The following is a 23,905-nucleotide window of genomic DNA, read 5'->3' as shown; positions in this document are numbered from 1 at the left end:
TTGCTTGTGATTATATACCTAAAATATTTTTGAAAAAGACGGAGGTACAGGAAAGCTCTGTGACAACTTACCCTTTGGAAATAACAAATGATATATTAATAACTCAGAACAGCTAACACTGTGTTTGCTTAAGGAAGTAGAAAAAACCAAGGGAATATAGACATCTTCCTGAAGTGGGCATACATACATATGCTTTTAAGAACAGTCTTTAATTTCAAAGTAAATGACAGCCCCTTCCCCCCACATTTACATTTGCTCATGTGAATTGAAAGCTGTTGAAATCATCTTGCCTCAAGGACCAGTTAGGTGCCTGTTGCCTCTGATGTCAAAGGCAGCTTTGCCTGTACCTTAGATAATATCTTCTGGTTCTGCAGTCGTGAATGACTTCACTGCGTTGTGTGGATGATCCCTGGGTGAGGTCTCTTTACCCTGTCTGTTCTGGGGGCAAGGTTAATACATTAAACTGTAACATAAGATACTCCTACCATAAGGATGAGATCCTTAGAGGAATCATGTCTGTGACACATGGCTTGGTACCCCCACTGGGAGTTACAGGTTGCCTACCCAGGGAAACACACAAAGTCCTAAGCACAGGAGCTTCAGTCCAAGTGGGACATAAGCGGGTGCTCCAGGACTTTGCTGAATCATGATCAGCCCCCATGGTTCGCTGAGCTTTCCCCACTGTCAGTGTACTTGCCATTTACAGTGTGCATAAGCACTTGGGAAAGGGACCAAATTCATTTTACTTGACTTTGGTTCCAAGAGTCATCCATCTAAATCAAAACTTCTGGATGCTCTATAATCAGTAATCTGAGCTCACCAGCTCAGCTGTGTTAGGCACTTATTTTTAGATGAACTGAATCTTTTCCTGGAGATGCCTATTTCTTTCTATTGACTGGAATGCCTAGGAAACTAACTTCTCCTGGACTCCCACATTTGCTGGGATAAATACCATACTTTGGTAGGTAGCAATATACTTTCCTTCCTACACCTCCTTCCTACACTTCCTTTCCTCCACATCCATCTCTATGCTGAAAAAGCAACACTTTAAAAAGCATTATAAGCTGTGGTTTCAACGGAAGATTGATTTTACCTGGAGAATTTCCAGATCTTTAAATAATATTTAGGGTGAACATAGAGGTAGGGGTAGGGATGAGACAGGAATTACTCTGACATCTTTTAATTCAATTTGAGGAAAGCAAATTGATAATTCAAACAGGATGCAGGGGGTGGAATGAAGCTACAATAGCACAGAAGAACCGATCTGCAGCCTGTGACATAGAAAACATTAAACTCTGGCAGGGCTTAACATATTGTTGTTATTTAGAATAGGTATAGGAGGGGACTGAATGGCATGTGAAAACAGTATCTTGGTAGTAGGTATCACATTTTAATTCTGCTTTCTCTAGACCAGTGAAACATCTGCTTAATCACAAACAGCAGTGAGAGATAATTTGAAAGTTTTAGGCTCCAGTTGTGGAAACACACAAACTCTGTAATTTTAAAAGCATGTGTTAATATGTAGAGCTGGGGTTCTCAAATTCTGCTCCATTTTCTGTTAGGCGAACAGTACAGCTGCGCCACAACACTGAATTAAACAGCAGTATGCATAATTCATCAGTCCCGTGTGGCACCCATTTGTGAAAGGGTTAAGTGGTTCAAGGGCTGCATGAGTAATTCACTGGGGTTTTGTTTTTGTTTTGTTGGCCAAATGAAATAAAGCATTTTAATTGGTTTGGGGTTTTTGATCACCAAAACCCTCGCTTTCCTCTAAGGAGTTATTGGCACATGGAAAGCAATGTTTTGGGTGTTAAAACCTGAAAAAACATACAAAAAAAACTAAAAAAAGAGAAATGTTTCACTTGATCTGAAACAAATTGCTTTAATTTGGTTTTCAGCATTTTTAATAAAGGCAAAGACTTAAGCGGCAAACAGCCTTGTATCCTTCTTTTCCCTTGGTGCTCGGTAGCTCAGGACATAAGACAAACTCGCAGTGTCATCAGGTCAGAGTCCCTTCTTTGCCAGGATGGGGAACTGTGCTGTAGCAGGTCCCTGACATCGCCTATTCCATTCTATGTTCAGCTGTTCACTGGGCAGAAAGAGAGTGAGGATGATTCTGTAGGCTGTAGTGCTTGTCTCCTAGTGAGTAAAGTTCAGTTTCAGTTTCCTCTGCTGAATTTTATAGTTCATGGCTCAAATATACAGCTTGAGTAAGGGCATTGGTTTTAGTCCTACTGCAGAAATGCAGACTGATATTTTCTAGTGAATCTCACAGTTACCCCAACCCCGTATTAAACAAACATTTATCTTCATTATCCAGAAGGATCACGTCAACAAGCATTGGTGGTTTAAAGCCCAGTCAGACCAGACAAGACTTAGGCACTGGCAATGCAGCCTTTTGGTGTGATACACATCTGTTGGGGATGTAAGACAGTGGCTCTGGGCTACTCACGTGTGTCACTGAGTCACAGTGGTGAATACACATGTATAATTACAGCCCTACTGTTTACTAAAGATCTAACTCTATTTCCATTTCAATAAGTAAATCAGACGTAATAAAACATAGAAGTTTGATCTCTCATATTCATGCTACTCTGCTTTGCTGTAATTAAATTAAAGTATTAAAACACTTCAACTCATAATCTTTAGCACAATATTAATAGACAGCCAAAGCCTTGTTATTAATTTCATGCATTGGGGAATTATTCTGATGAGTGCAGATTGATTATCTCCATGAAAGAATGATGAATGTTAGAGACTGGAGAGATTGAGATGTTTGGTGATGCTTAGAAGATTTTGCCTGAAAATAAATGATGATAAAATCTACCAACACACATAAATATATATAATTTTCATATAATCCATATACCTCCCTCCATTAAGATAATGTTGTATTTACTTGAATGTCAGGAAAGAGTCACGCAACCTTAATTCTGCTCCCTGAAGCGTATGACGCACTCTATTTTTGTTGGGTGGTCCTGTATGGCTTCTACTCTGAAGACATACAAAACCCTGACCATGACTTCAGTAGAAGCAGACTCAAGATTTATACCCTGGATAGAGATTGTGTAAATTGCCTGTATACAACATGCACAATTAACACAATGGAGTCTTTTCCCCACAATAAGCATATTACAAAATTGCAAGTAATATATATGTGTTGTATTGCTTGAGCAATGCTACAAAATCTTGCAATTGAAGATGGTTTCATATCACAAAGGTCGAGGGGGAAAAGTCGGATCTATATTGATGAAACTGAGATTATAGTCTGATGCTGTAACTCCATTCTTGACAGGTTAAAAGCTTTGCTCAATTGTGCCACTGCCGCACCAGCAATGAGAAACTACTAACAATCAATCTGCTTCTGGCATTCATTACTGTTTATTTAAATGATGTGTTTTAATTTAAATTTTCATTCCATCTGATAGTTCCATTTTTTTTCTATACTCATAAATAAATTGCTCCACAAACAATCTGAGAAGATATGCCTGGGAAAAATATTGAAACTGGCATTCAGTTCATCCTCGTAACTCAAAGCAGGGCATGGTATTTGTCTGATCTCTAAACCTAAATTAGTAATCTTCAGAAATATGTCTTTTTCACTATCAACACAGCAGGTAGGCGTAATAATAAATGTATTCTGTTCAGAGTGAGGTGACATTTTAGGACAGCACAGCTCCCAGTTGGCAGTGCTCTGGAGGGTAGGTATGGGATTCTTGTGCACCAAGTGGGACTCGGTCCAAATTTGTTTTTTACCTCAGTGGAGCTGAGTTCGAAGAGGAGAAAATTTGAGCAGAACAATACAAATGCTAGGAGGAATTCTTGGGTTCCACACTATGGGACTGTCTTTTATTGACTTTAAAGACTGGTTTCAGGGCAATTAAGACATTCTGTAGTCATTCATAACATCCCAAATGTAAATTTCAGCAGTTCCTGAAGGATAGGTTTGTGAAAAGCATTAGGAAATTATGTCAGTAATTTCTCTTTGGTTAAAGGATAACCCATATTTGGTCAAACACCTAAGAAAGCTTTTATGGATGATTAATTGATGAATATACTAAAATAAATTGGTTGTGAGGGTTTCTGGGTTTTTTTTCTTTTTTTTTTTTTTTTCCCAAAGTATGGGAGATTTAACTCTATGTTTTCTGTTACTCTTCGGCCATGTTAGTAAAGCCCACGCAGTACTGTGGAAATACCAGCCAGAAGATTAGTAAGGATCCATGGAATGAAGGGCTAAGGGGAGAATAGGGTGATATTTTGAGCTCTCGCTCTCTCTAATGCCTTTTTTCCCCCACTAGAGATCACTTCACTATGTAGCCCTGCCAGCAGAGCTCCTAACCACGATGCAAAAGATACCAGCGACACCACCTTTTTGCTGGCATAGTTTATCCTACAGTGAATTTTTTTGCACCTATCTTAGGATTTTTATATGAGAGTAAACCCCGTGTGGCTGCTCTCCATTTGACTTGCGTAGTGGAATTTTCCAGTGGCCAAGCATGTGGGATTCAGAAGCCCCGAATGTCTTCTGCCTCCCTCTGCCAGACCTTGCCTGCAAGCCGTGGGCAGCGCCTGCTCTCCCCCTCCCCGCGCTGGTCTCCTTGCTCCCATCACAGAGCTCGCGGGCGGCAGAGTCCTGGCCCTCTTGGTCTTCAATAGCTTTGTGACAATTGAAAGTGTTTTTCTTGTCATCACCTACACACCGGTAATAGCCAAACACAATTTTCAGGGTGTAAAACTGAAACTCCAGTCAGCACCCTTGAGAAACACATATCTTTGCTTGAAGGCACCCTGCTAGTGCAAATGATCGGATGACTTACCCTGGGAACAGTTACAGCCACATATATATTTTATATACCTATCTATATATGTTATAATAAACACTGAGAACACAAATAACTGCCCCCGCGAACAATATATGAACTTTGCAGAGACTCCAAAATACAATTTGTGGCAACTGACCAAATAAATAAATTCTGTGAAGAGAGGTTATTTTTGCTGCAGTGATTATCTTCTCCCTTTCTAAGACCTGATGAGGGAAGTTCTTAAAACAACATTATGGGAGAAAAGCTACAGTGAAAGAAAAAATCAATACAGCAATCAGACAGCTTTCTGTGATCTCAGGGCTATTGTGTTAACGCAGAAAATGAAATTGTTTTCTAAAATGCAGTTCTATTTTAACTCTTCCTGTGATTAAAACAAAATAGAAATGGTATCATAAACACAGCCTTCTCCTATGAGATGCAAAGCTGTATTTGGTCTTCAGGTACAATTAATATACCCAGGCCAAAAATAAATGATTCAGCACTAACAATGACAGTTTGAATGCGCAAACTTTGCTGTGAAGTGTTTTGGGAATAATAGCTCCTGCTGGAAGATGGAAAAACATATTCAGGTTTTTCTTCTGGCTCCTCCATTTGCCTATATTTTCTTCAGGGAACTGCCAAATGCTTAAATATGTCAAGATACCTTTCATGCTGGGATATCATTAAACTCTAGTTCTTGTGGATACATACCTTTCAACCTCCATAGCTCAAACTGGGATACAAAATGTGTCAAAGACTCAACAGGAAAAAAATTATTCACACTGAAATTTTAAAATGCTATGAAGCTCATTCCCTCAGAGAAAAGAATTCTTTGATATCTTCCTTTTACTTGATGTAAGCTATAGTAGCTGAAGGGATACCGTTTCAAAAATAATGTAATTTAGACATATTTGAGGAAGATCTCTTGAAATGAGTCACATAAAATGGAAAATTGGAAGTCTGGGTGTCACTTTTGTCAATCAGCTGAAGACAAACATCTGATTTTGCATACGCTATATAGATCTATTCCATAATAATTTCTCTAACCTATTAGGGAGGTCAAAATGTTCCCTCAAACACAAGCAATTAACCCATTTTGGTTAGTTTAAAAAGGGGATTTCAAGGGTCAGTTTCAGTTGTGTTTTAGCAACTTTGTATCAGGGAATTGCTCTTTCTTTTTCTCTTACAGAGTAAAGTCACTCTGCAAATGGGGAAACATAAAATCCTGATATTCTGTTTTGTTTTCTGAGTGAAATGTTCCAGGTTAAAATGGTGTCACAAACTCCAAATATTATTAAAAACCACTGAAGTCCAATTTGTCTTCATGTCCTCTGTACAATTTAATGAAAACTATCTTCCTAATTGCCGTTTCCCTGTGCGGCAAGGTGTTTCACAGTATTTCGGGACTGCAAGAGCACAGCTTCACATGGTGGGAGGGAATGGGTAGTCAGCTAAAATCAGCTCCTCCAAGTTTTCCTAACACAGTACACAGCTTTATATTCCAGAGAATAACACCGCTGACTCCCTATCCGTGTCTCCGAGTGAGAAAGGAGTACTGACGCGAGAATATTTCCACTGCTCATTTCATGTGGTTGCAGATTTGATTAGGGCTGTGCACAAGGAAGAGCTTGCAGAGAGAGGAGGTAGGAAAAGTCCAGCCCTCACCTGCAGACTCCTCGCTGGCCTGCTAGGGAAAGTAGAGGGGTAACTCCTCATGGGTTTCTCCCCTTTGCTCCCCAATAATTTTTCTCTTTCCAAGGAGATTGAAGTCTTGCTCTTTGAACTTCTGCTTCAGATCGTAAGCACTGGCATACCCACACCACTAACAGGCAACCTTGGAAGCAGGTGCTTTGGGATGCTTAATGATGGCAGAGAAATGTCAGTATTCAGTAGTGCAAAGATTTGGGGAATTGAAAAATAAGACATATACGGTAAAAAGTATTAAAAAAAATAACCATTATGAAAGAAAACTTGGAAATCCTCACACAGGCTAAGCCAAGAAAAATATTTTATTATTCAAACTTTAACAGCCCCTAGGAGGGTATTAAAGTCTTCACAGTATCAGTGCAAAGGGAAAATTCTCAGCTCAGCTCTGCCATGATGAAAATAAGGACAAAACCCTACACTCCAGAAAGCTCTGAAGGAAGAAAAACAGCCTTATGCTCTTCCCCACCCCAAATCCTATGTTGTTACTTGGCAGACTTGTGCACAATATAGTGGAGAGATATGACAGTAACATAAAAAAAGATGAGGTAAAAACATAGACATTCTTTCTTTTGAAAAGGTCAGTGCAAGAAATAAATAGAAATTGGCCTTTTAGTCACCAGGCAGGCCTGGCCCAAGACCTGAGGGTAGATCATAGCAGAGCTCATTGAGGGGGAAAGAAGAGGATGAGGAAAGAGTATTCAGAGGCGATGGTGAGATTTGTGAGAGTGCTGGAAAAGATGCTCCTAAGAAAACTTAATATGAACTAATTTGTGATCTGAGAAAATCTCGGCTGAGACAATAATTCAGATTGGCAGGGATTGAAATATTTATAAAACTGAGCCTGAAGAACAAGGATAATTGACCTCAGAGGGAATCACGGGGAGCTGGCTACTGAGTGCTAGGACCACTTTGATATATTACTATCATTAGTGCTGGCTTGGATCTTGTTCCAAAATAGTCTACATTATTTTTCACTTTATCCCATCACTCCTTTCAAGTTGTCCACAGGACGTGAGAGAATAATAATGATTCTTGACAAAATTGTAACAAGAACATGCAGCTGAACTATCTAATAGTGCATATGCTGGTGTAACTGCAGAAGTGCTTTAACTATTGTTCTTGCCTACTCCTTTCTGTTCTTCCAACAGACACTTTGTGCCTGTAAAGGAATGAAAACATTTAAAAAATGACTGTTCATTAATAAGATGCAAATTCTCAGGTTTCAGGAAAATGGCAAAAAGATGTTCACATAGGACCACCTTGCATGCTCTGGCAAAGCGTCAAGCATTGGAGCCATAGAAGTGAGGGGGAAGAATGTGTCAGAGTTGGAGCTGTGGATGGAGCTATTGCACCATTTGAGCCACATCTAATACCAGGCTGTCATCCTGCGCTTGACTCTAGAGTTGGGTCCTCAACTACTTCTACAAAACCTTACTCTGGGAAATGCCAACTCGCACAGTCAGTTGCAGGACAGAGGTCTTGTATCTAATGGTTCTGCAGAGTGTCTTTGGTACTACAAAATGAGTAAGGAGAAACTACAGACCACAACTCTATCCTAACAGATTCCTTATTTTAGCAGACATCTATAAGAAAAGATACTTAAATGTTCTTACTTTCTTCAGAAAGATCATTTTCTTCTGCTTCTCTTTCCATTTCTTTACACCATCCTTCCATTCTCTTAGTTTCAGTATGTAGCAACTTCATAAACCAAGATCCGTCCCGTCGACAAGGAGACATTCGACCAGTCTCTACTGTCTCAATGGCTGGCTCTAGCCAGGGTTCTGGTGGTGGAAGGTTTGAGGTGTCAACTGGGGTCCTATAATCTTCTCTGTAACTGAACAGTCCCTGTGTCCGTACAGTTCTCACTGCGCTGTATTGGGTGGGCGTGCTGGGCTCCGAGTGCTGCTGGAACGACGAGCCAAACTGAAGTCCCTTGTCCTCCATGGTGATGTGTCCTGGAAAGCCCTCCAGCTCCAGGTCAGCCTGGACAGCTGCTGTTACACTGTTTGAGCGCTTGAATCGTCCGTGTCTTGGTGAAGAGGGAAGAAAGAAAAGAGATTAAGCCATATAAATACATATGTGATTGTACAGAGGCACAGAATAATGTCTCAGTGAATGGATTCTGGTTTTCTCCCTGGACTTCATGTTACTTTTTTTTCTTTGTGCATATCTGACTAAAATAAGACAGTGGGTAACAACAGAGAGGGAAACCAAAATGCATAGTGGCGTCATTGATCTGAGCAAAGATACAAAAGAAAATAATTTAAATTATCGCTGGAAGCAAATATTGATTTATTCTCATACTAAAAAATACCATGTTTCATTACTAAATGAACTGGAAATAGCTAGCAGAACTGCAGGGTTACATCTCCTCATAGAAGTCTGTAAAGTACATGCATAAAAAAAATTCAAATATTAAGAATTGTAATTAGATAAAATCTGAAAATCTGCTAAGTTAGGACTGTTGAGAATCCTTTAATAAAAGAAAAATAGTAGCAGCAGGTTTAAGACCATGGTATTTTTTACATGCCTTATGGGATGGCCATTAAATGTTGATTTTCTATTGTGATATGCCACCAAATAATGATATTTTAGAAAAGCTTTATGTTAAAAAGTTAGGTAGAGAAGCAAAGATTATTTGTGAAATCTTTTCACATCTGAGCCTATCGTTTCAGATTACTTCTAGTCAATGATGGTAAAAGGCAATTAGTGGCCAGATATTGTCTGACAGCTGCCGTGAAATGAGATAATGGTCCCAGTCCAGTACCTAACAGACAGTGCCTGCCAGCAATAACCTGTGGGTTAGTACATTGACCTGCAGTTTTACAAAGCTAGAGGAGGACTGAACAAGTGTAAAAGCTGATTCTAGTTCAGGATAAAGGTACCATGGGTTGCATCTTAACCATTATATCCCCCTGTGTGGACTGGGAAAACCTGGATCAGCATAAAGGGTCCTATCGAAGGAAGAGTATTCCAATATACAATGCTCTGTATTTGTTCTGCCAATAATGAAACTATATTAATCCACTACTTCAATTTAAAATTTTCACTTTCTTCCCTCCAATTAGAAACTGGAAAGGTAACTACATATTAAGCAACTGCTAAGTAATCTCTACAAATTTTACCAAATGACCAGCATGCATATAAGAAATTCAGCTTTGTGAATTACTTAGGGGCAGCACTTGCCAGATGTTTGTTATTAACTCTGTTTACAAATGTGCATTGTGTTATGAAAGACTACAGATTTTTGTACATGCTTGAATTACCGTTTTTCATCTTCCACTTGTACTCCAACAGAGTGGTATTCCCGTAGGCCTCTGCTTTCAGTATCAGAATCAGTTGCTGTTTCCACCTAATTCAACACAAAAGATACATCTGCAGAGCAAGCACCGACAACTCAGCACTATTTCTACTTGCACTCATTCAAAATTAATTATATATTTCCGTTCTTACTGCTAAGAAACACCTAGCACAGTAAAATAAATGAAATAGGTGTTCAGCCTGGTATCGTTGCTTTGGTACTATGTTTTATAAAGCTTTGCACAAGTACTTCTGTTCTGCTATGTAATTCCCTATTTCAAACCTAAGCAGATGCAATTACTCAGTTCAGTGGAAGCAGTGAGTAAGCTTGGTCTGGAAGAGCTGTTCTTAGAATGAGGAATCCACAGGATAGCCCCTTTTTATATTATTATAAAACAGTCTCATTATAGTCCTTGATTTACAAAATAAAATAAAATCTCAAGTAGCCCGATAAACTTGCAAGTGATAAAAAGAAATGCTGCAATGAAATTTTATCGACAACTACATTGACAAATACAGAACCATTTAAATGATGTGAAGGATACAGCAGAATGCCATATGTCACTTTTTTTAATAACATGGTTCTGAAAATGCTATATCAAGCAAGTAATTTATGCACTTTTTATAGTATTCCCATCTGAAATACACTTACCGAAATATATTCACAGTAGTTTTCTTCATAACTGAGACCACATTGCTTTTGCAAGTTTCTGTGGGATTTTATGTAACACTCCCCACCACCACACCACCCCCAAGTCTTTGACACAGACATAGCGAGTGCTGCAGTATGCAAATTATACTGAATCAAGGGGGAGTTAGGAAAAAAGAAAAAGAGTAGAACTGGCTTTTCCTTTTGAATGATATTTTCACTGCTAAACCAAAAAAATAATATCAGCAACCAGTTTTTCAATACGTATACTCCATGTGTGAATTGAAAGAGTATATCCTATGATGAAGACAAGATAACTTGTCCCCTTGCAGCAGTCACAGGCACCTCTGGAAGGAGCCCAATAGCCTTTACAGTTGTCTCTTAGCTGTACAGACCTGATCCCACCAGGTTTCTGGAAGGATCCAGAGAGAAGGGGGAAGGAGGGTGGGAAGTGAATGTACATGTGGACTATACTTCTTGAAGAAGCCAGTTGCTGGCAACTTGTTTTTCCATCTTCAAGCCATAGCTCCATGTACATTTGTACGGAAGGGAATTCCAGCCAGTAATCAGTACACATTCATATTTACCTGGGTGTGGGTCTTGGAGAAGCTCATGAAAACAGCTAGTGCAGGAACCCTTTAGTAAACGTTAATGGCGTGCTTGAACTGTACAGCATAGCATCAGGCACAGGTTTGCCAAAAGCTCCAGGTATCAGTGTGGCAACTGTCAGGAAAGACACATTTCCCAGTAATTGCACTTATTCTGCATGAAGTCTAGGGAAAGCGTGCGCTGCTGTCTGTTTCCACCTTGGCAGTTGCATGGAAGCTGGCTATATTCACTTGGACGGGCAGCGCATTGAGAGAACTAAGATAGCAGACTTGGTAACAGTCTCCAGGATTTGGGGTTGTCAGTATAAAAAGAAAGATCCCTCTTGATGTTGGCAGTGAAAAAAAGCCTCAACCACAGAGGTAGGCAGATTGGGGAAAAAAATCCCCACAACAACCAACCAAAAAACAGGCAAGCTGGTTTCTTAGTTAAGGTGGGTCTTGGCTGCAAGATGGGTGAGAAGCTTAAGCTGTAATTGGAGGTCACCCTCTCCTGAAAGAACATTGCTATAAGTAGAACAGCCATAAGGTCCAGTTTCTTAGCGCAAGAGAGATCTATCAGGAAAGACACCCTTATTTATAGCACAGAAAGGTCAAAAAGAGTCTTGAATAATAATTTCAAGTCTAAGTAAGGGACCAGGCACTCACCTAGCCCTTTCGGGGATGTGAGAAAAGCTGCATATAAAACATCTTCATTAGAGACAGGTGAGCAGAAATCAATTAACTGGGCCAAGAATGAGATACTCATCTAGCCTGTTGGGGAGGAGCAGAGAGGCAAGTTACACTTGACTACAGTGATGAGAGCTCAGGCAAATATGCATAGACATGTTTGGAAAAGCAAAGTCAACTTATTCTCAAAGGGAGAACAGATGGTAGGTAGTGAATAAGAGCAAATAACACAAAATGCTTAGACTGCGGCTCTTGGGTGTGCCTGTATGAATGCTAGCAGAAAGATGATGTCCAAGGCGGGGAAACATTTTCTGGAGGAAGCCTTTTGATGTTGAAATCCATAGCAACATCTGGAGTGGTCAGGAAGTCTAAACTGTTGCTAAGAGCTACAGTACTAGGCTTCATCCCCAAAGCAACCAGAGTCAGAATTAAAACACATAATTTAGGAACTTACTGAGTTCAAACTACAATAAATAGTGCCATCAAAGGGAATGTCTTCAACTAGGGATTTCGTCTCCTACTGGAGGTAAGAAAATTGGAAGATCTTGTTAAAGCTGCAGACCATGGCCTTCCAAGCCATATCTGATATATCATGTAACACCTGTGAAAAAGCCAGAGAAGTTATCTTGATCTGAGATAGAGTCACTATAAAGCACTTGTTGGAGGAAGCGAGTTACAAAGGAGACTCTCATTTCTGTTATTAAAGAACAGAAAGCTCTTGGTAGTTTGGAAAGTGACACTGGAGGGATGCTTAAGACCATGTTCTCAAAATCAAGATTTCTTCCTATGTTCAGAAGATGCAGGTAGTAGGTGATAGTGATATAGGAAATCTGATCTCCTGAGCATTTCCAGTCTATTGTCTTGGTAGTGAACAGGCAGGAGACAGGTAATTACCAGGGAATATTAGTGGATTTCATCCTGGCCTTACAGACTTAGCAAAGATAGTCAGATATCTGGTAGTGCTGATGTCAGGTTATGGGAACACAGTTTCATGCATTTTCCAAGAGTGCCTACAGAAAAGATGGGGAGGGACTCTTTATTAGGGAATATAGTGGTAGGACAAGGGCTAATGGTTTTAAACTGAGAGAGGGTATATTTAGGTCAGATGTTAGGAAGAAATTCTTTACCGTGAAGGTGGTGAGACACAGGAACAGGTTGCCCAGAGAAGTTGTGGATGTCCCCTCCCTGGAAGTGTTCAGGCCAGGTTGGATGGGGCTTTGAGCAACCTGGTCTAGTGGAAGGTGTCCCTGCCCATGGCAGGGGGGTTGGAACAAGATGATCTTTAAGGTTCCTTCCAACCCAAACCATTCTGTGATTCTATTGTGTTCTACGATTCTATTGGACTGGGTCCAAGGAAAGGAGCAACATCATTACTATCACCTGTGGGATTGTTGATCAAGATCCTTGAACTTGTTCAGATGAACTGCAGCTGCAGATGATGGTGTCAGTGATGCAGGCATAGGCTCCACAGCATTACAAGCCTGAAGGTTTGACAAGGGCAAAGAGGTTTGTGCGTGGCCAGGCTGATGAAGCTGAGCAGATGAGAACACAGGATTCATCAGGGCCTTCTGCTCACTCACATGGCTCAGCGTGGAGGGACACGACTTTGTGTCCCAGACCAGACCTGAGCCGAAGCCAGACTAAAGAAGCCAAGCTGACATCTTCCCATGTGTCAGTCTTTGCCTTCAGTTCCTTCTAAAGCACCGCACTTCTCTCATAGAGTGATATCCTTAGGATGGCCATTTCTACATCCTAGCCTCCTTGGAACCTACTGAATGAGTCCTGGGGGATGAAGTGGAGGCCAGATTGCTAGACATGGGAATAGGCTAAGGAAGGTCAATGGTATCATACTTGCTGGGCTAACATACAGCTAGTAACACTGTGGAGGTGAGCAACGGTCAATGCACAGAGAAGAGATTTTTGCCTTCCATGAGGATGTCTCAGCAGCTCACACATAGGGCTGTTGGAAACATGATGGTCTAAAGCTATAAAAAAGGAAAGGTCCCTACGGAGAACATCAGTTTGGCCAATTAATGTTGTTGGAACAAAGCAGGCAGACTGGCAACACATGCTTTTCTTCCATATTGCGTATCAAAAGCATATCTGTTTTTGCCAACTACATTGTTTGGTTTAGTCACAGACAGCATGTCTTCTTCTGAACTGTTTCTCATGTGTGGAGGTAGATTTCCCTTTTATATTTTGGATGGGCTGGTATCTTTCAACTGATGCAACACATTGAGAAGAAGTCTTTTTCATCTACCTGCTTTCAAGTGCTTTCTTATTGGTATTTCACCTAGAAGTATATCCTGAATAATTTATCCAATATGCAATAAATGCAGGCATAAATGAAGTAATTTGCTCTAAAATTTTATTCAAAACAAAATTATCAGGAAAATGATGGCCCAGGTATCAAAATAAAAATGACATTAGTTACCTCTAAATATAAAGTCTTGCCAAATTATCCTTCCCTCCAGCTTGCCAAGGCTGACACTGACTAAATGACCTGATGATTGCCTTCATATTTTAATGCTTTCATTTCCTCACTGTGCCTTGTAACAGCAGGAGAATGCCTTTTTTTTTTGTGTGTGTGCGCAATCTAGGATTGCAAATATTATAACAACCAACAAAAAAATAGATCTGGAAAATGGAGGCAAATGACAACACAACTAAAAGTGGGAAATAACAAAATGATTTGCACTCACAAAGAAACAAACAAATTGCATTTCTGAATGACAGGTATTATAAAGACTCCTGCCAGAAGACAGCAGGAAACTCTTTGGATTTAATCAGATTGGCCAGGCTAGATTCAAATGAGCAGAGGAGAAAAAGTAATATGTTCAGTTTGATTGTGTGGCTCCTGAAGCTTAAATAAGTCTTAATAAATCTGTTGTTATTCTCCATGATTCATTATTGTTTTAATACTTGCATGACTTCTAAAAGCCTTAATATTTGCAAATTGGCCCACAATCTCAGTAAAGCAAAATAATATGACAAATTATATGTCTATCTGGTTATGAAAGAGTCTCACACAGAAGAGGAAACAAAAAAATAGCCAGACACTGACCAAAAGCAGAAGAAAGAAGCGGAGTAGATCTAATATAGCAGGTCATCGTCCTCTCTCCTTGCAAACAAAGAACTAAAACTTCTTTAAAAAGTTGGCACTTCTTGCCGTGAAAAATGTTGTTTTATGGGCTTATAGTATGCCTATAAGGCTAATAATGTTAATACTAAATGTAATGGTGCATTTTGAGATTATTTCTATCTTATTTGTCTTACCTTTCACAAAGACATAACACTCCCCTCTGCATTTTTTGCTGCCAATACAAGGAGCAGACAATACTATGAATCCTCTCTGTGATCAGTCACTGCTGACCAATCCAGCTCAAAATTTGAAAACTAAGTATCAGATACTGGCATTGACTTGGTAATTAATGATCCACAAGTAAATTGTACTTATACAAAATTTTTTGAATAAATGCAAATCACTATTGCAAATAACTTGCTTGTTATAATCAATCTTGGTTTGTTTATAGGCACTCATTCTAGAAAAGGATGCATGAACTGACTAAATTATTCCTTGCAAGTATTTACTAAGCTTTTTTAGCTGAAAATTTTAACCGTTTAAAAGCAACCTTTATTTCTGTATTAAAGTATTATTCTGCTCTTAAACATAAGCACTGCAACATAATGTTGTAGTGTCCTAAAAATTCCAGTCTAAGCTTCTATGCATACTGTCTCTAAGGGAGGCTTGAAGTTAATATATTCAATGCATAGGAAAACAGATTTTAACCTGGTGTCTTTCGCTTCTTTCTGGTAAGCATCAGTAATAAGAGTCCTTCAGGCCACATTATCTCTCCCCATGCAACTTCACTGCCCTCAATGGGTTTTCACTGCTGGAACCAATTTGTTCTATAATTAGAATTTAATAATCTCTCTGATGATGCACAGGAAGGGAAATAATTCACCTTTCCTCTCTTGCATAGGCTTCTCAGTGATAACGAGTAAAAAAGGGAAGAAAACACTACATTTGACACTAGATCAAGTACATGTAATTGTGAATGCAGCTAACCATTCTTAGGTACAGGGAGATCTCACTTGTATGCAGTGACTTCAAAGTAGGAAAAATACTTCAAATAAAACTACAGTACTAACTGCTACTGCTTTCCTTAACTGATGGAATATTTTATCAGCCAAAAAACATATACTCTTTCAAAATAATTTTTAGAAACCCACCAAACTAAACGTACACTTTCATGCTTGAATGATTTTTTGTGCCTCATCACAGGGCTCCATCTTGTTACTCCACTACTTCCCTGCAGAACATCTGGACTACTCAAATACGTTATGTGGCACACTAAGTGCTAATTACCACAGGAATATCCTACCATGGGTTGAAAACTTCTGCTGGTCTTTTAAGAAAGCACTTTTTGCTAAAAAGGCATGCCAGAGTTTAGAAACAGGATTCATGTCAAGCTAACGTGAGATAGCAACACCAAAATAATGCACACAGCAGTGTCTGCTCATAACTTTTTTGGTGCATTTAATGCGGTGTCAAATTGTTCTGAACCAACAAATATTCTGCGAGGCAGCAATCTGTGTCTTCCCCGCTTTGAATGGTTCGTTATGTTAGATGGCAGTTAAGAAAAGGAACAAGAGTAATTTGTGAAAGGAGTAAAAATTAGATGGCTTTAAAAGAACCATAGCTTTGTTTTATCTACAATTCCAACTGCTAAGCTTTTTGACAAGTGAGGAGGTCAAAATGCAAGCACTGGCTGGGAACTCTGCTAACCAGCTAAGCCTGTGAATTCTGATTCATCTCTCTTTCTCTGTCTCTCAACTCTAAAGGCCAGGTTATAGCCTCTGTACCATGGAAACGTTATCAAAATTTTCACTGACTTCTGCAGGCCAAGGACTTCACACGCTTCTCTCACAAAAGCCGAGTCCGACAGTGATTTTAAGAGGAGAACGAACAATGCTTACCTCTAAAACTTTGGATGACTTATGATCCAAAGACCAGTGTAATCCCTGCGAATATTTCTTTTGATTGCTATGTATACAATGAAGTAGAGCACTGACAAGGATGGTATAACCTAAACTATACAAAGAAAATGTAAATGCTTATCCAAGTAGAGTATGCCATGTGGGTACAAAATGCTTTGCCTTAAAGGGAAATTCCAGTTTGAGACTGCAGCGTTTCTTGAACAAAGTTTTTACAATACAATGTTAATAATTTAATTAAATATATATATATAAATATTATGCAGAAGATCCCCTTTTGACACAAAAAATTAAGCAGGTGAGTTATTGCACTAATCCTCCTGAATACAGCTTTCGATTTATAGGAACTATTTGTTTAATGAAGATTCTGGAGATTAAAAAAAACCCGAGATATTTTGAAGCATGTTCTCCTGACAATAAATGAAGATGACAGAGTCCATTCTCTACGCTACAATTAGTGCTCTTCTCCAAAAATACTCTCATGAATCAGCCTCCACACTTACAACATTTGTTTCCATCTCTTCTAATTCTGGGGTTTCTGTTCATTTTGAGATGCCTTGATGTCTTTTAAATAGAGAGGAAACAAAGGACTGCATGTTTTGAAATACTTGAAATAAATAAGGAGCAACTTCTTGACATCTTTTCTCATGTATTTTACAATCCAAATGCTTTTAATACGAAATGATTTACAACTAGAGCAGTTTTTGAATGTTAATCATTCACATATATACAAGGGTGTGTAAAAGAGCAAGGAAGATCCCTGAAAATATATTAGCAATAACCTTGTTCTTGACTTAGTGGTTGTTTTACTCTAGACAATCTCTACCCTCCATTTTAATCCAAATACTTTGATTAGTCTTCTTCCATCATGATAGAAGACAGACATGAAGACTATAGCTTAGTAGCTACATTACTGTATTACTGAACTTTTATTCTTTTATATATATATATATATATATATTCTTATGAATGCTGACTAAATTTTTATCTCAGAATCAGTATTTAGCAATTTGTTTGAATTTAGGAATCAACATTTTTTTCCAGTGCCTACCGATACATCTGACAATATTCCTCTTGATTTAAATATGACAGTGAAAAAAACCCAACCCACCCAACAGCTATTTTCTGGAAAAGCTTTGTTTCTGAAGCTTTTTTTGTTCAAAATTCCCCTCTGGGACAGGGCTAACATACCGTGAGATGGGTTACCGTATCTGTGCCTGCAGACAGGGTGCTACTGCTCTTCATAGTAAGTCCGATGCTCCCCTAAGAGCTCAGGCTCCCCATGCATGAGAATACCAATCCTATGGCACGTGCCTGGTACGCCAGGACTTTTAAAAAGGACTTCTGTTCTTTACATGTACGCTACACAAATGAAGTATACTCAAAGACATGGGAGCCCTAGGCTGGGTCCACACTAGTTCCACATGCAGAAGCATCGCTGGTCATTCTTTATCTTTGCGCCTCTCTGCTCCTGTATGAAGCTCTGTTGGCAAGCATTCTCACGCCAATGTGTTAAAGGAATGAAACATTAAAAAAATGCACAAATTAACCATCCTGATAGCAAATTAATTAATGCAAATAAATGCAAATTCAATGCATTACTCTGGCATGGCATGCTAATGAGAAAACAAGTCATTTAGTCAATCAAGGAAATATGCAAATAAAACCCATCCTTTTCTAAGGTGCTTTGATGCAGAAGTCTAAAAGAAATTAAATACTTCGACTGTATTTTGGGGGCATAAATTACTATTTATGTAGTTTGCAATAAGAATATTTCACCCTCTGTTTTTATTCCTTATAAACCTGGCAACAGAAATACAAGAAAATCCATTTTCAGCTTAGAAATGCTGCAGGAAGGTATTTTTCACACTAATGTGAAGTTTGAAACTTACTGCAGAAAAAACCACAAACAACTAAAATGTGTTCTCAGGATACTGTGTTGAGGGTAATTTTGCAGTTTCAACCTTATCTAATGCCAAATGGTACAACCAAGCAGTTTGTACTTCTCAAAAGATAACAAACAGCTCATCCTTCCAAGACCTGCTGTTGCAAACAGTATTTGGCTTTTTCAGTGTGTACGCTTGAGGACCACTATTATGGGCCAAGCATCACATGACAAGTTGCTACAGAAGATCTGCTGCCTCCATGGAAATCATTGCACAGATGTTTTTGTGGATTATAAACACATATTATTAAACACACCAGATACCAAGAAGGGTCAGAGCCCAGTGAAAAGTACTGGTCATCACCTGCAGTAAGAAACAGGATCAAGTGATAGAATCAAAGTTTCAGAATTAATTGCTGAAATACCAGGACTGACTGAAGCAAGACACTAACGTTGTTAAATACCACTGTGCACAGCTGCTGTAAAGAAGAGATAAGAACAACACTAGATACTATTCCTTTCTGAAGAGTAAATTTCAGGTTAGGGGCTAAAAGGTACCAAAAATAACTTGCTGCTCCTTTGAGCTTTCCACCGTTATCTGCTAAGCCCCTTCTCTGAACAATTTAGGATACGCTAATTAATTTGTAAAACATTTGAAAAGTAGCCATCTGAATATTTTACCATTGCTGTTAAATTACATTCTACTCTTCTGCATCTAAAGGAGCAGAAGCAAATACTTTTATGTCGAGAAATGGACAAGCAGCTTGCTGGCAAAGCCTATGCCTTCCCATTAGTCTAATACGTTGTGGAACAGCAAAATTATACCACACTAAGATGTTAAACAGCGAAGTTAAATCAGTAGCTGTGACATGCTTAACCCAAATACTTTTCTCTGATTGTATTTTGAAATTAATGGAAATGGAATTACTACTTTTAAAAGAAAATAATACACTTCCTAGTAGATGAACAGTCACTCACTGGGCTTTGTTACATGGACTATTACCTTCTCAAGCTCTATGTTGCTGTCTCCACGATACCTGTAACTATGCCAAAATACATGGCATTTCCTCTATAGTTGGTCTGGCCAGAGGAGAGATTTTTTAAGAACAGAAATGAACCTAGTGATGTAAAAGGGAATATTCACATACTTAAAAATTATATGTGTGTCTAAGTAACAGCAGAACAGAAGCCTAAATTTTCCTCTACTCCTGTGTCTCAAAGGGCTTTGCATTCTTTGCAAGTTCAACTTTCCGATTTTTATTAGTACTTGGTATTTCCTAGAGATTTAAACAAATGGCCATTGCTATCTATAGAGCTTCCCATTTAGTAGAAGGAATAGAGTTCAGAATTTGCATTTGGAATCGTCTTATTTCATTCACCTGAAACAACACAACATAACTGAGGTTTCCACAGCCTGACAGACATTTTGTCAGGCAAAATAAATATTCCATTTTTTTGTGGAAAAATGGAGGAATGCTCAAAGTCTGTGCTTATTAATGTTATTTCATTACTCGCCATCTATAATTATGCTGTATCTACACCAGCACATTTCTTTCTCTTCCTTGGTACTTTCTTCCCAGCACAACTAAAAATAAGGGCGGGGAGCGGGGGGCTTTTTTAGGTTGAATAACTTGAAGATCCAGAAGCATTACACATTTTCCAAGGTCAAAAGAGAAAGATAATGGAAAAAATAGTCAAGCATTTTAAAGCTGGTGTAATTCTATAAAAAGGACTGTGAATTCATGGAGGGAAGGAGATGAACATGCTGTTCACCTGTAGCTCTGCAGTATAATTTTCATATCAAGTGTTAATGACAGGGAACCTCCCTAGAGATTTATTCATTCATTTTCTTCCAGGTACAGCATATTAGCCGAAGACTTTTCTGCACAGCCATGTTGCCATGATGTGAATTACAATTAACGCTAAGCAGCCAGGGGTTGTTTGTTAGATTATTAGAGCCAGTGAAGCTGAATGACTCATTCTATGCTATTTACAGAAAGAAGGCAAGCAATTCATCACAGAGCAGATGTTAATGATAGGCTACCTGGATCCCTATAGAGGAACGTCGACTCTTAAGAAACTCCTCTGCTTTTGTCACTAAAATGGCCTTGTCGCTGGTTCGTATCGAGGTGCTCTGGCTCTCGGACGCGTGGCGTTGCGCAGCTGCGGTTTCCAAGGCGAGATTCATGGCCTTGTTACTGTCCAAACTGTCGGTGGAGTTGTACATCCCTCGCCCGTCCTGCGGCCACGGGGAAATCCTCTGAGTCCGGCTGTCATGATATGCGTCCTGGGTGGATTCTGTGCTGCTCTGTGCTGTGACTGAGATCAGTGGCTTGGAAGTGGTACGAGGGGGTACCGGTGGTGGTGTTTTTTTGTAACTGGTGTAAGTTACAGCTATGGAAAGAATTAAAAAAAAAAAAAAAAAAAGAGGAAAAAAAAAAAAAAAAGCGAAATCAAGATTAATCTGATGGCAACTTCACAACAGAAATCACCTTAACATTAAGATTATGCTAATGAAGATGGTGCAACATAGCGCTCTTTTTGAACCTCAAAAAATAGCTGAAAGTGTCTCTCAGAGTCAGATGGGTATCCACAGCAACATTTTGTTTCAACCAGGAAGCAAGGGGTGGAAATCGGAGTCCCAGATTACGGTGAAGATGAAAAAGGGTTAGTGAGGATTTGTGTGTGTTAAGACCTGTGCTGGGTAGGTACACACTGGGGCTTCTGAGGTTGTTTCCACATGGGGTAAAGCTGATAAGAGAAATAAAGGATGATTTTTTTTTTTTTTCCTCTTGTTATCATCTGAACTGTGGGCTCTCAGTGTGTTAAGAAAGTAGCATCAATATACTGGAACAAAATATTATTCAGAAACTTCTACTTTACAGTATGCCACATGTTAACTTTTAAAAATACTTCCAGGTTGTACTGGCTGGAATTAGGCAAGACTGGCTACTTACACAAGAAGCATATGTTTTAAAATATCCACAATACAGTGAATAAAAGGAAATTCCAGGCACTCAAAAACTGTTACAATATATGCAAAGCTACTAGATACTTGGACAACAAGCAAAAACTACAAGTAATACCAAAAGCACTGGCTTTTTATCTATTATCCTGCAGTAAACCTTAAATCCTTAGAACACGCATTGAAGGAGGATATACTTAAATGCAGAGAATATGGAAATATAAATGTAAAAATGGGTCTAAAACACTGGGAGACCTGGATATATATAAGCAGAACTAAGAGTTTTGGTCTGATGAGCAGAGCAGGTCTGAGGCTGGTTTAACATAGATTCTGTCTTGCAGCAAAAGGCTGAGTAAAACACCCAAGAAAGCTCTACAGATGCAGAATTGTGCCCATACTGCTTCCTTACAAAATTTTAGAGATTTCATAGAGATAGATATTTAGTCATTAATATCACACAGCTGAATTTTCTAATTGGCTAAGCCCACTATACTTTTTAGGTACTAATAAGAGCATTTCTGTTATGGAATTGTTTTTTTCCCCAAAGCACATATCATCATAATTCATAAAATTAGCAACTGATACAAAAATGCATCATAATATAGCTTTCCGTATTCTTGTACAGGAAAATCAAGTCCAATTCATTTCTTGTATAGTTGCAGGAAGATAAAGAAAATTATTGTGTTTTCCCATATCAATAATGCAGAAATAGCATAATGCATACATGCAAAGACCAGGAGAATGGTTTGCCTTTTTCTGGTGTTGTTAAATGCATTGGACATTGCAACAGTGACTCAGGAAACCTTGGAATTGGGGTTACTTGAGTCCAAAAAGGATCCTACAAGAGCTCCTCTTCCCATTATACAAATATGGGCTGATGAGCAATGAAGTCAGAAAGAGGGCCTCTCCCATCGTGCTTTTTGATATGAGGTTATGTTGCAGCTCTCTGGAGAGAAGAGACCAGTTTAGGAACTTGCTCATACCTGGGACTGCTGAGCCTGTAGTGCCAGGCTAGCCTATGGGAAAAGTGAGCCCAGAGAAAAAAATAGTGTTAAATTTTGATTTTTGGTAATCCTAAATAAAAGGGTGATCATAAATAAAAGTGAGGCAGAGCTAGAAAGTGAAAAACCTCCATTTGAAGCACGTTTTGAATTACTACTGATGCTGCTCAATTTTGGTAGAGATTTAAGGAGAGTCTTGCTCTGAGCTAAATTGCTCTAACAGAGTGAAACATGTGGAAACATGCTCTTCAGATTCCGAGACTGTGTGCTTTTTTTGAAGTGCTGTTTTGTTATCCTATCACCAATCTTATCTCCTGTCAGTTTTGTAACCAGCAGCTAAGAAGAAAGAAAAACCCAACATTTTTCAGATGCTTTAGGGAATACAGAAAGTTCACGCAAGAAGGGAGAGGCTGTAAAGCTTGAAAATTAAGACAATGTCTTATAAGCTCAAGCAGTGGCTCCAGGGAATGTTTCCACTAAGGGAGTTGCCATAATACTGCTCCCCCACCTTTCACCCTGCAAATGTAGGTGCAAGTGTTCAAAGTGCTGGAAAACATTAGAAATAGAGACAATGGGGTGAAACAGGGTGAGTGAAATCCAGAAGAGGAAGCTATTTTTACCTGTAACATAAGACAGGTTATCACCATTATAACTAATTTACTGGTTTTTACCGTCTGCCTTCCCACAAAAGAATAGCAGTGGATAATGAAACATATGGTAAATGTGATAATGAAACATCACAAGCAAGTATATCCCTACTACTCAGGCAGCAGATCAGTTCTCTGTCTAATGAATATAAATGTTAAACTTCTGTTGCAACCCTTCATAGCTAACTTAATCTTCATTTACATTTCTAAAACTGAAAAATTCTCCTTGTGGCAAAACCAAAACAGTCACTTGCTTTTTTTTTTTTTTTTCCTTTTTTTTTTTTTTCCCTAGGATTGAATATTTTATTCTGGAAATGTCTGATTGTTTCGGTGGAGTGACATGTCTTAAAGCCACCAAGTATTACAGTTACTGCAGTATGCTGGCAAGCATTTGATCATGAGCTCTGAACAGGAATTAAAAAACCCACAGATGTTCAACAAGGAGAAGAAAACAGGAGAACGACTGAAAGTTCGTGAGAAACTGGCTACATATATACAGTGAAATATGGCAGGAAGAAATCCGATTAACTTCTAAGCTACAGTCACAGAGATCAAATATTGAGCAGGCAATAAAAAAATCCATCTCTACACATTTAATGAGTTCATATCTGGAACAACAGTTTCAGAGCCACAGAAATCTGGGACTAATTGGAGACTGTAACAAAATCAGGTAAGAG

General features: G+C 38.9%; 1 protein-coding gene across 1 annotated transcript in view; it reads right to left on the bottom strand.

The window, feature by feature from the left end:
* DLGAP2 (discs, large (Drosophila) homolog-associated protein 2) overlaps nt 1–23,905 on the bottom strand; it is a 101,162-nt gene that overhangs the window by 9,373 nt on the left and 67,884 nt on the right. Inside the window, exons 6-8 of the mRNA XM_010566733.1 lie at nt 20,660–21,009; nt 9,776–9,861; nt 8,123–8,538 (exon numbers count right to left, since the gene is read on the bottom strand). Coding sequence (XP_010565035.1) covers nt 8,123–8,538; nt 9,776–9,861; nt 20,660–21,009 — 852 coding nt within the window. The remainder of the gene's footprint in view (nt 1–8,122; nt 8,539–9,775; nt 9,862–20,659; nt 21,010–23,905) is intronic.

The sequence above is a fragment of the Haliaeetus leucocephalus genome, unplaced genomic scaffold (genome assembly GCF_000737465.1).
Source record: "Haliaeetus leucocephalus isolate CR32 unplaced genomic scaffold, Haliaeetus_leucocephalus-4.0 Scaffold217, whole genome shotgun sequence".
Classification (NCBI taxonomy): Eukaryota; Metazoa; Chordata; class Aves; order Accipitriformes; family Accipitridae; genus Haliaeetus; species Haliaeetus leucocephalus.
This window is presented reverse-complemented; position numbering and strand designations above follow the sequence as displayed.